General features: G+C 50.9%; 1 protein-coding gene across 6 annotated transcripts in view; it reads right to left on the reverse strand.

Annotated features, from left to right (window-relative positions):
• Positions 1-13294, reverse strand: part of CLEC16A (C-type lectin domain containing 16A) — a 285111-nt gene that overhangs the window by 8531 nt on the left and 263286 nt on the right. For all 6 annotated transcript variants that reach the window (XM_077141803.1, XM_077141801.1, XM_077141802.1 and 3 more), the window contains one exon: positions 3878-4024. In XM_077141803.1, the coding sequence (XP_076997918.1) occupies positions 3878-4024 (147 nt within the window). The remainder of the gene's footprint in view (positions 1-3877; positions 4025-13294) is intronic.

Genomic DNA, 13294 nt, shown 5'->3' on the forward strand with positions numbered 1-13294 from the left:
TTGTCATAGTTTGTAACTGGATGCTTATATGTGTGGTCAGCTGACTGTCATTGGCCTCCCCTGGGAGCCTGGAGTTCTGGCTTTGCTACATGGTATCCCCAGGGCCTATGCACAGGATGTATTCAAGAAAACCCTGTTGAAAAATTATCAGGGTGGGGGGCAGGGAGGTTCAAATCCAAGGACAATCAAGTCCAGAAAGGTATACACTTAAGAGGACCGGGAGGCCGGGTCTGGCTGGCTGGTGAGACGACACTCCTGGAGGGACCCAGTGAGATCAGAATCAAGACAGCAGCCCCTGGGTCAATAAATCTTGGGAATCCAGGGTCAAAGGCCCCATGGGAAGCTGGGAAAATCCATATGTGGCTTAAACACAGGCTTCCAACAAACACAGGCAGCAGATAAAAGGTTCCCTGAGCTCAAAAGAGGCTGAAGTTTTATTCCCATGTTCAGGATGAACCCATACAGGTGAGCAGAGGAGGCATGGCATCATGTTCTGGTTGGCAGCTGCTCACAGGAACTCCCGGGTCTTCCCCCCGACAGGGGCCTGCATATGTCACCACTCGGTGATGGCTTTTTGTGTGGGCTCTAGAGCAGCTCTGTGCCTCAGGAGGAGCAGGGTCCAACCTGAGGCCCAGGTCTCGGGGAGCCCCCACGGGGGTCCTGAGAGGGACCAGGAACTGCAACGGATGTTTAGCAGGCTGTTTCAGATGGTGGACATGGGCTTTGGGGTTGCCAAGGCCAGGCTTCAAATCCAGGCTTGTTGCTTACTAGAGACAGAATTCTGGATAAGCCGTGTGACCTTTCTGAGTTCCCATGGTTCCAACCATGCAGTGGGAGGTAGCAGTGTGGCAGGAGCCGTGAGAGCATCTGTGAAGTGCTCTCAAGCAGTGAGCCTGCACATGGGGGACACTCAGCTTCAGGAGAAACGCCCACCGGGAGGCCAGGCTGTGGGCACAGTGAGAAGCAGGGCAGTGTCTGCAGTGGGAGCCCACTCTGGACGGTGGTGCCCATGCCATATCAATTGCTCATACAGTTTGATGCCCACTCCTGGCTTTTAATGATGTCTTTATACAAGTCAAGTCTTTAAAATCGCAGAGCAAAGACATGGAAAGCTGTGCCTGTCATTGTCACCTGTGGCTGGCAATGCTCCTGCCCCAGCCCCACTGACCTGACCCTGCAAAGTGAGAATCCAGTGGTACAGAGGCAGCAGCTAACTGAAAGATCCAAAGGGCATGGCAGCCGATCTCTACAAATGGGAACTTCTTGGACTTGGGGAGATTCTGTAAACATGGGACAGGAATGATTCTGATTCAGCACTGGGCCTTTAAAAACCACTTGATGAGAAGCAGCCCCTTGGCTTGGCCACAGCTGTTTTCTCATGTCCAGACTTTTGGCTATGGGCTGTCAGGATGGGTGGGCTCAGGGAAGAGGCCTTGGCCCATCCTGCTGCTCGGAGGGCCCTCCACTCCAGGCACATTAAACCGGCGATTGGTAGAAGGGCACCTGTCTCAGAAAGACTGACCCCCTTCCTTTGTGCTTGGCATCCCCTTCAGCCAGGCCTGGCAGCTACCTCCACGGGGAACATGGAAAGCCCACATGATGTTTTCTGGGTGGATTGGGAAGGCTGAAAGTTGGCCTGGAAGTTTGGCATCAAGAGGCAAATAAATGGCGAGCCTCACCCAACCTGCCTCTTGCAGCTGGGCTGCCATGGCGGAGAGGAGTTCCCAGGCTCTGATATTCTCTCCTTCTAGTGATCGACAGCTGGGTCCCCAAGGCATCTGCCTCCCCGGCTGCCCTGCAGGTCGGCCCTTCATTAGGAGGTGAGTTATTTCAGTGTCTGAAGAGAAATGGATAGCCAGGCTGGGCCTCAGGGCTTTTACTGTCTTGCAGCATAAAAAATGGGGCTCAAGCACTTGCACCCACAAGCCTGAGGGATGCACCTATGAGAGCAGATGACTAGAAGGCCTCAGGCATCCCTTATCCATCTGGGGCTGCCTGGTTACTTGAAAGTCAGGCTAATAGTCCCTGGATGTCCAGGATGAGAAACCATGCTGCTGGCACCATGGAGGGAATGGTGGGGTAGGGATGGAGGGGCTGAGAGAGGCCAAGGAAAAAGAGCCCCTGAGGAAGGTGCAGTATAAGAGCCCAGAAGCACTTCTGCACACAGAGCCCTGGTTTCCATCATGTGGGTCTTTGCAGGGTTTGCTTTTAGGCGAAGAAACATAAGTCTCATTTATTCACTTAGCCATTGGCAGTGTCTCTTTAAAAATGAAAGGAAGGTGCACACAGCTATAGTAGGAAGGGACTTTTCATCCAAAGTCAAAGTGTGAGTATATCGGTGTTAGGGGCACAGATACAAACACAAGCGTACACATGCAGGCAGAAAGTGAGTACACATGTAAACACACAGACATACAACCCTGCATGTCCTCCACCCCCACTCCAGACCAAGGCTTGAGAGAGAGACTGAGGTCTGCTCTGGGCTTCTGGAAAAACCTCTACCTGAATTTCCCTGGCACTGAAATGGTAACCACACCACTGGTTCTGCACTCAACCAGAAATCAGGCCCAGAGAAGCTCAGAAGGGGTGGTACCCATCCCCCTCTGGCCCTGTCCCCCAGCATCTGGGGTAAGGAGAAGAGCAGGTGCACAGGGGAAGAAAGCTGGAGGGTGACCTTCCTGCCTGGCTTGCCCGTCATGAATGGGCAGAAGATCAAGCAGTGGATGCTGAGGGTGAGGGGAAAGAGTACAGACAGGCTGAGGTGCCCAGAGGCCAGGTACTGGGACCAGGCCAGTAAACCCTCTACTGGGGTAGGCAAAAGCCGACACACCTGGAGGGAGGGGGTGGTGCCCAAGGGGACCTCAGCATTACGACCGAGAAGACAGCATCCTGGCCCCACGGGGACCTGTGCCCAGCCACGTCTCTTTTGTCACAATCCACCAATCCATAATTTAGTGAGAGTTGGGACAGGATCCCTTGAAAGATGATGGGTGGGGGCTCTGGATGTCATTGTGAGAACAGTGAAAGAATCAAGGAGGGTCCCAACAGGGGTGTGGACCAGAGTCCTGGGGCTTCCAAACTGGGTGCACAAGGCCCTCCAGCCGTTGGCACTGCTGGGGTCTGAAGCATCACTGTCTGTGGCTCATCGCAGTCTACTCTGCTCAGACCTGTCTGGTTGCATCTTGGAGCCATGCTGCTCAGAAGGAAACCTGGTGCTTGACTCTCTCAGACCTTATAAGCACAGCAAAGGGCTCAAAGCCCCTGAGGACACTGGGGACACTGCTCACACCTCCCACTGCAGGCCAACTTTGGGGCTCTGGGTTCCCCGCAGGCATCACTGCAACTAGCTCTTTCTATGGCTGTTTGAACTTGTGACAGTTAAATGAGGGGAAGATGGGATTCCAGCACATCCTGACAAAGCCCTCAAAGCTCTCCTGAGTCAAACAGCTGGGTCATACCCAATATTCAAAGAGGAAACGGATTCATTACAAGGAAAAAAAGAATTAGGAGGGACATAATCATTTCCCAGGACTCAAACAATTGAACCCAGGAGACCCCCTCCTTGGGCTGACACCCAGGCCTTTTGGAGGTGATGACAGGTGGTTCTGGCCTAGCCCGCCTGCCTTCTATCCCCTTCTGATCTGTAGTCAGTGAAGGCCTTTCCCATTGACCAGCCTGAGAAAAGGAGTGAGCCCTTCCCAGCTGGAACCTAAATCAGACTGGACACAGGGTGACCCCAAAGTGGCAGCATCCCCCAAACATCTGTGGAGAGGAAGAGCTGGGTGCTAGGGGCAAAGGACTGTGGGAGGACCCCAGAGGCTCCTGCCCCCCTTGCTGTGTCACAACTTCTTCCTACCCTGGAAGAGGCAACCAATACCTGGCAGGCTCTGGGCTGTGGAAGGGGTGGAGGCTGAGCTGGCGCCTCCTGAGTCACAGTGGCCGGTGCTCCCGCTGGCAGATGGCGGTGAAGGAGAGGACAGGGGCGGTGAGCTGTGCTGGTTCAGACACTGGGCCACGGCAAAACCTGCAAGACAAGGGTCTGGTGTGACCAAGGGGAAGAAGCAGGGGGCTGGCTTGGGACAGAGAGGGTCCTATATTCCCCCAACCTGTCTGAAACTTGACAGGGCCAGTCCCCTTTCAAAGGCAGGGCTGGGGGCCTCAGTGCCAAGGCTACTCAGAAAACCCAAACCCAGCTCCTGAAAGCCATGGTCTGCTCTATGGATTGAACTGGCTGTCATGGGATAGACAACACCTTTAGAATTGTTTCAAGAGAAAAAGTTTGAGACTGGCTACAGAGCCGAGGATGGGGCTGTGACCCATTAAAATGAGAGCCTGATACTGGTTCAGCAACATGCCAGTTGTGACCTCGAAGGGCACACACAGCCTCGGAGGCTCAGAGGTTTCCTAGCAAAGTTTGGACAAGGATGCTAGGTGTCCTCCTGGCAGCACCTCAGGGCCTTTGCAAATGCAACAGTGCTTGGCCAAAGCAAGGGTAGTGCACTACTGCTCTGAGGCCCGAGTGGGAGGGAGAGCCAAACACTATAAGGTCAGGGCGGGAGGAACAAAAGCTCTGGGAAAGCCACCAAGGACAGATCTCCTAATAGCCCTACAGCCCCCGGAGCATAGGAGCCAGGGACCACGCGGCCTTTTCAGCATGGGGAGTGATGGGCCCCATGTCTTGGAGCCACTTAGACAATGGGCTGAAGCCTGGTTTCTCCACACAGAATCACCAGAATAAGGGCCAGTTGTGTCCTGCCTCCTGCAAGCTGGAAGCATCAACACCTACTTTCAGAACTGCTGAGAGGGCTGGAGGAGGGGACTTTGGCTCTGCCCCAGCCCAAGCCCCGCCACATGGTGAGTTTTGTACCCAGCCCAGGTCCCTCCTTGGGTGGGTGCATGCCTTTCTGCAGACCTTGACTTCTACCCCTTTTCACAATCTGCTCTTCTAAAAGGGCCACAGCTCCTGATTTTATTCACTGCATCTCCTGATCTTATTCTCTTGATTTATTGCACAATAACTCACATGGACAGAATACCTGGTAGATAATGGCAGGAGCCTGGGCAGACTGTGACGGTTTCTGCTGCAGCCACTGGGTGCTGGGCAGGAACTATTTGCCGAGCGAAGAACGGTGCTCAGGAAATCGCTGCCTTTGTCCCGGAATTCAAAAGCAGTGCCAGGTTGGGGAGGGTGGCAGGGATTGGGGAAGTCCTTCTTCCAGCTGAGTGCATGGACTCCATCTCTTCTGGCCATTCACCCCAAGACACTCCCTGAGCAGGCTCAGCCAGCCACAAATTCATTGAGGTCCCCTGCACTGCCTGAATCTCACTGGGGCCAGCTCTTGGCTGATACCCTTTTCCAGAAGGGGCCCCCAGACCCTGTGCTTGAATTTCTCAGAACCCAGGAAGGTGGAAGGGTGAGGAGCAGGGGGCTGCAAACTGGCCCACTACCTGTTTAGGGTAAAGTTTTTTTTTTTTAATATAAATATATATTTATTTATAGGGGTATAAAATTTTATTGGAACACAACCACATTCCTTCCCCTTGGAACTGTTTCTGGCTGCTTTTGTACTGTAATGGCAGAGTTGAGTCACTGCTACGGGGACCCCATGGCCCACAAAGCCAAAAATACTTGCTATCTTGCCCTTGATGTAAACAGTATGTCCACCGCCGTGTCGAGGCTCTGGGGCCAGCAAGGCTGGCTTCTCACCCGAGTCTGCTCACTCACAGCTGTGGGATGCCGGGCAAGTCTCTGCACTCCCCGGGGACCTGCTGCTCCACCTCCCTCCTCAGGACACCACGGGACTCCACACACCTGGCCATGCAGAGCATCTATTTTGTATAAATGCATGTGTGAAGTTGTTTTTAATCTAAGGATAAGATCCTTAAAAGTCACGGGTTCTATTTTTACCTCAGCCCAGCCCTCCTGGCTTCAGGATCTGTGTGAATCACACCCAATGGGGACGGCACAGGGATGTGAAGCTGGAGGACTGGCAGGCACAGTGCAAGCCCCCGAGCGTGGTGTACAATCTCCGAGAGCCAGCTTCTCTTTTGGAAAGGATGACAATGCCTCCCCCACCCACCGCAGAGGCCTGCTTATAGAGCGAAACAGCAGTTTCAACGTGCTTGGAATTCTCAGGAAGAGGCATTATGCAATATATTATCAGGCTGGGGTGGGGGTGGGGTGGGGTGGCGGCACTCAGGTTAACTATGGCAAACATCTCTGGCAAATCCAAATACCGGTCAGCAAGATTCCCAGGGGGTAATCAGCTGCAGCCCTACAAAACCAGTTTTATGGCTGCTCACTTCTTAATCACTTAAAGTGGTAAACGCCAAAGTTTACAAGCTGTTTGCTTGCCTCAAAAATGAATTACCCCTTAATAAATCAAAGTATTAAGATCGCTTTTCCCAAGCTGTTAATCTCCCAGGGCCCCAGACAGAGGGGCTGGATGATGTCCTAACAAAGTCCGACTGAGCCTTTTATGCTGCCAACGATGACCCCAGCCCAAACGGATGAATGATGTGGCTGTCACTGAGGTGGTCACGTACCCCTGTCACTTCAGACACATGTCCTCTTTCTCTTTAAAGCCTGGTTTATTACCATCAGATTTCTGAGACGGAGCATGTGTGGGAATGGACGAGCTGCTGAAACTGCAGTCTTGAAAGGCTTAGGACACTAAAGTTTCCTCTTTTGGGGAATGGATTAGGGGTCAAACCATAGACTGGCTAATAAATACGGTGCATCTTTGCATGTTCTGAAAGTTGAATAGAAAAAACCCACCAATCTCTGATACTACCCGTTTGTAGGGTAAAGCTGTGCAGAGGTAACACATCTTCCCCTTGCCTGTTACTAAAAACCGCACCTCCTTCCTTTTCTCTCTTCCAATTCTCCTGTCCCCCCTCCAATGGCAATGGTGCCCCAAGGTTCAGCGATATCCTCCACACCCCCCACTGGGTGCACAGGACCCAAGTAATTTCAAGGGGCCCTTTTTCAAATAGAGGTGGTGACCTCTTCACAAGTCAGGCATGTCAAAGGGTCTAACCCATGCTGGAGAAAGCTGAAGATAAGTCCCTGCAGCTGGGGTACGCCATTCTCCTGCTCCATCCCAGCTAGGCAGCTCTTGATGAACTAGCTTTGGCAGAGATGCCAGGGCTTTCTGGAAGCGAGTCAAACACCCACAGACTGCCAAGTACTTGCAAACACACAGACGAGACATAGATCACGGGGACAGGGGCATAGGCAAACAGAGATCTTTTCTGGCAGATAAAATTCTTGGCTCTCTCTAGGTATGCCTTAAGAATAGCTTGTGAAATGTGTATCGGAGGGTGTACAAATTTTCACACCATCAGACAATTTCACCTCTAGGAATTTTTGCTGAGGAAGTCACTGTGGACAGATCCAAAGGGTCTACAAGGGTGCTAGAGACTTCAGTGCCTCTGGTAGGGAAATGGCGACAAAACACATGTGCAATAACTAGGGAAAGACCAAATGGATTCTAATGTGTCTAGAGATTGAAATTCTCCGCTGCCCTGAAAAAATGCTGCTTTGAAAAGCTGAGATTAAGTGCTTTGGGAAGGAAATGCTCAGGGCATATTACATGAAAAAAAGCTGAAAAGCAGCAGGTACTAAAGGATTTCCATCGCTGTTACAATCCTTACCAGCCTTCATGTGCCCAGGCTGGAGGGACTGAGGCGGGAATAGTGTAAGAAGCAGGAAGGAGGTGATGTTGAGTTTTATTTTGAATTTTTGGGCTTGTATGAATTTTCCAAGATTTCTACTGGGACTCTTACTTTAAGCTAGAAAAAAAAGTTTGAAAAAAAAGAATAAAAGGTAGACTGGCTTGAGCTCTTGGATTCCTAACATGCCTCTGGGATCTGTTCTTGTCTCTAGAGCTCTGCCGTGGACTCACTGAGAACCTCCCATCAGACCCACCCCAAAGCACTCAAGGTGCTCAGTGGTGAGCAGGAGGCCCCAGAAGTGCGTGGCTTGCTCCAAGGGCCCACACATCCCCTGCCTTCCAGGAGCCCTGGGTTCCACAGGGACAGCTGGGTCTTCCTGTTGCCCTTTGACTCCATTCTGCTAGTTATTCTGGGAAGATGAACTCATGAACAAACTCTGGGGCACTTGTCAAGTGCAGAGATACCACAAAAAAAGGTCAGCTATCTATTTTAAGCTCACAGATGGAGGGAGCACTGGGCTCTGAGTTAACCCTAGGTTCAAGTTCAGGATCTGTTGAAACCAACTAAATGGCCTTGGACCCCACCCTGCCCCTAGGCCTCTGCTTATTTATTTGAAAAATAAGAACTCTAAAGAGGATCTTTCAGCTTAAATGGACTATCATTTTCTTTGTAACCTATAAATCTGAATTTGATTTGAACCCTATGGTCTTTGGGAAGGTACGCAAAAGACAGGACCTTGAAAAATGTTTGTAGCTGTTATCTTCTGGGTAAAGCACCCACTAACACTGTCTCCGCTAAGGACCAGGCATCTTTGTGACTGAGGAGCCAGAGCTGGCCAATAGCAGCACCCAGGGGCTTGCAGGTGTGTTTTGCTTCACCCACACCATGTTTTTGTTCGTTCGTTTGTCTGAGTTACCACCATTTACACATTGGGGGATCTTATACATAAAGATTTCTAGCTTCTTAAAAAAATGGCAAGATCTGTCAATACCGGACCCCATTCCCATAGGGCGGCAACTCAAGGTCGCTGAGCAAACCTGCTCCCCTTAGCTGAGGAGTGAGTGAGTAAACTGGCTCCCTCTCCTCTTTACTTGCTTGACCCTGTGGAGTATAGACACTTTAGATACTTTAGTTTATAATCTTTGCTTTTTATCTTTAGATTCTGGGTCAAATCCGCAGGACTCAGAGAAGTTCCAACCCCCAGAGTCATCTCCCATTAGATCCCTCCTCAAGCCCTATTCCCCAGAATCGGCCGCGGTAGGTGTGCACGGAGCTTGGGAAGAGGGGCTCTTGCCTCCAGCAGCCCAGACTGATCCTAGACCGTGGGAACCACTTTGCTGCCTTCACTGAGCTGCTCTCTCAGTCTGGAATTCCTATTCACCTCTCCACTATCTTTGCAAACTCTCTCCCCATCCTTGTGCCTCATGCAACTCGGGCCCAGTTGGGTCAGGAGTTTCTGCAGTGGCAGGAGTTAACTGGTCCTGCTCCTATGCTGCTACAGCCTGGCCTGTCCAGTCCAGCCTGGGGGTGCCACAGCTGAATTAGAGTTGATCTCCCCAAGTAGAGCACAAGAAACCTGGCTGCAAAGGTGCTTAACTGTTTTGTGCAAGGACTATCATTTCTTTTACAGATGGTGCCTGGAATTCTTTGAGGTTGAGAATATGGGATGGTGTTCCTGAGACTGCTAGCTGTCTCCCAACATCCATTTGTCAATTCATCTGCAGTTACAGAACCTAGCAGCTAGGCACAGCCATGTGATTTTCTGGCCAATGAAACAGAAATGGAAGCAACATGTGGGACTTCTAAGAAGGTTCCTTAAACGCAAAGGGATATACCTTTTGCTTCCAGAACACGGGTAAGACGGCTGAAACCCCAGCAGCTATCCTGGACCATTAGAATCTTGAGCTGGAAAATACTACTGATGCCTTTGTGGAGCCCTTGCCTACCTACTTCCAGGTTTCCTTTACATAACAGGGAAATCAATTTCTCTTTTTGGATTTTTTTTTGCTATGTAGCTGAACCTAATCTTAGCTGATACAATGGGGAAAAGCTTTGTGAATGCAAAGATATGAGCTGAGCCCACAGGAGACACCGGGTACAGAGAAAGTTGCCCTTACAACTCCTGAGGACAATCTGATAGTAATGGGGTGGGGAGGTGGGATAAGTGAGATGAAGAGGTGACTCTTCCCTAGACCTCCAAATCTTTAGGAAATGTTCCCTTAACTCTTTCCGTGTTTGGTGCAAGCAGACTATTTGGGTGGAAACCAGTGGAAGGGGACTGAGTTTCTTTCTGGGTTCATGCAAGGCTACCCAGAGTTACATACGAGGGCCAAGACCTGGAACCACAGGGACCATGAGAGACCAATTCTTAGGAAGGGCTATAAAACTGAGGGTTCAAACAAAGGCTCCTAAATCTCTGAGGAGCCGGGGAGCTCCAGCTGACATCTGTGCTCTGTCCAGAGATTATGCTGTTTTTCACACTGTAATTACTCTGAGGACATTGGTTATAGGATTAAAGTGCAACTATTTCAGGTCCGCCCTGTGGAAGATGTGAAAACTACCTTAGCATGTGGGGGAATTCCACAGAAACCTTACAGAGAGCTCATTCCAGGCGCCCTCCACTCGACAAGGTAGCTTACATATTTAAAACCAAAAACCCAAATGCCAAAATCCAATAAAACAAAAAGTAAATTCGAGAATTCAACAACAATGGGGGATGGAAGGGAACAAGTTGTACCGGAGAGACTCTAGCTATGGGGTGCTAACAAAACTCCTTCCACTGTTTAGATCTGGGCTGCTTGGGATCCAAGACCTAAAGGATAACCATCCCCGGTGAATGGCTCTCAGGACATACCAATTCATCCTCAGAGCTTCTGTCCCATTAATCACTGCTGGTGAAATGCCTTCAAAGGCAGCTTCATGGAAGATTAGAGCTGCCTGACTGGGGAGGAAGCCTCATTCTAGAAAGAGTACGTCATATGACACTTTTCAAATGTCTTTTTCTAAACAGTGAAACTCCAATTTTACTTACAAGATGAAAGTGTAGCTGGGTCTGGTTGGCATGATGCCTTGCCTGGCTCTGTTTCTGAAACAGCTCTGGGGATCCTGCTTTTGAAAATCAAAGACATGGCAAGTGGGTACCTGAAAGACTTGAGCCTAGGGGCTGAAAACTCGAGTGTTGGCATGGGCTGGGTAGGTAACCTAAGTGGATGAGAAGGAGGCCAAAGAAACAAGCTGACAGTCTCCCCACCTGCCATCTGCTTTCCCTTACTTGACAGGCACCGAGGAATGATTCTCTTCTATCAGGACACATAGCATGTACATGCTAATCTGTGGTACACAAAAGGGAGACAGTGGGGCCTAGACTGGAACAGACTGGACTGTGTGGCTCCCCTGCTTCTGACTGCTGCCTCCTGAGAACACAGGGCTTCATGTGGCCACCACTTCCAGTTTGTCAAAAGAAGTCAGAAACCCAGATTTTTATGTACAACCTTCTTTCTGATTTTCTTTAAATGTAGGTGACTTAATGTGTGTGTTTTTTTTTAAATACGAAGTGGGTAACCCTGCACAAACAAAGCAAGCCCACCTCCTGGCCCTGTTAGGCCGACAGTGAGGGGTGGCTCCAGCCTCCACTCTGAACACTAGGGTATCTCGCGTAGATCCCACCTTGCCCAAACTCCTGAGACATGTGTCTTAAAACTGAGATACATGACCCCAAGACATTTAAGTCTCAGAGAGCTGGGCTTCAAAGAAGTTGCTTTTGAGAGACCTCTTGTAGGAAAAAGCCAAGGTTCAGAGGGGAAAGCTGCCTGTCCTAGTGAAACACTATTTATGCTTGTTCCAGATGCAAAAGCAGAAAATAAACCAGGGCGGGAGGGCCGATTCCAGAGAAGCAACCGGTGCATTTCCCCAGCCTCTGGGCCGACTGAGAACTGTGCGCGTGCAGGGGCAAATTCATTTGCTCGGCTGCAGCTCAGGTTTCTGAACTGGAGGAAGCCAGCGGAGTGATCACATTTTCTCACCACCCTCGCAATGCTGGGAAACAGTAAAAAATCAATTGGCCTTGTGACCTAGCACACAAAACCCAAGACAGCAAGTGTGACTGTGGCCTTACTTCTCCCCGTGCTGGCTCCTTCCTCAGCTCTGCCCTTTCACCTCCCTATGCAGCCTGCCAGATCCCTTGAATGAAAGAGGAGGGGCTGGGTTGAGGCTGAGTTTGGAAGTTCAGCCTGCACTAGCCCTGGGGAGCCTGTAGCTTAGGGGCCCACAGGCGTGCAGAGATTCCTCGCCCCATGCAGTGGACTTAAGAGGCTGGCTCTGGGTCCCAGTCCCTAGCTACATGGGAGAGATGTCCGAGGGTGCGTGGGGGCCCGGAGCCATGGATGGGGGTGTAACCGGAAAAGGCACCTTGGAAAGATGGAGCACAGGGGCCCAAATTACCCAGAACTATTCACAGAACACAAACCCAACAACCTTGCAATCACAACAGGTTGGAATCCTCACAAAAACAAGTTCAGAATGGCTGCCACTCTGCAGGCCAGTGGGACCCCTGGGGGCTCCCCAGCAGTCTCCTTACTCACTGCTAGGGCCCTGAGGTTTGAGGACACGGGGCAGGTGTCTGCCCAGAGACTCTCCTGGCCACCTCCCTTCCATGAGTCTCAAATGCCAACACGCATACGATCCACGTTCAGGGTGGTGAGCACAGAACTCCAGACCTCACAGCAATCTGGGGAGACCCCTTTCCCTGCCTCAGCCCTCCCCTGCCCCTGTACTGGTTCTTCTGTGTGGTTTTTTTGTTTGTTTGTTTTTCTTGCATGGACAGGCACCGAGAACCAAACCTGGGTCTCAAGCATGGCAGGCGAGAATTCTGCCACTGAGCCACCGTTGCACTGCCCCTCTGTGTGGTTTTATAGATTTTGCTATATACTCTGGCACTGAAGAAGCCACTTCGCATCCAGCTGGGGATGGGGCATGGGCACAGGCCTGCAATCAGGTGCCTGGGGAAGGGGCGTTTCTCCTGCCTTCCTCAAGCCTGGGCCACCACTGTGGGCTGCTCCTTGAACCTCCCCATGGGCAACCCCTACATCACTGACTGGCTGCGCCTCAAAATGCTTAAAGACTTTTATTTCTGGTTGCTTTGAAAGGGATAACATTTCAACACACAAAAATAGCTGGGAACTTGCAGACTCTTTTAGCCTATAGCTCTTTATCCATGAATACAACCTCTTGGATTTTTAAGAGTATACGTGAAAACCTGAGGAAAAGAAAAAATTGTCTTTCACTATCTTGCTTTTTGTTTGTGCCATCTCACTCCCAACTGCGCCCTTAAAAATGTATCTGCTCTTGGGTGAAGGCTTGAGTGGGCTGCACCTGCGGGAGAGGTCCTAGGTCAAATGTCCCTTTTGTGGCTGGGGGCTTCTGGCTGCGTGAACATCAGGAATTCCAGAATAGGCTGCCCCTCCCCGTGCTGGGCTGGCTGGCAGCTTCACTACCACCGGTGCTCAGAGGCTCAGCTGGCAGGTGGGGTGCACGATGGACTGTGAGGTCTCTGAGAATCTTACGGTGGCACAACCTTGCCTTGGATTTTTTAAACTAAAGTCTGCCAAGACCAGGGCTC

Source organism: Tamandua tetradactyla, chromosome 23 (genome assembly GCF_023851605.1).
Source record: "Tamandua tetradactyla isolate mTamTet1 chromosome 23, mTamTet1.pri, whole genome shotgun sequence".
NCBI lineage: Eukaryota > Metazoa > Chordata > Mammalia > Pilosa > Myrmecophagidae > Tamandua > Tamandua tetradactyla.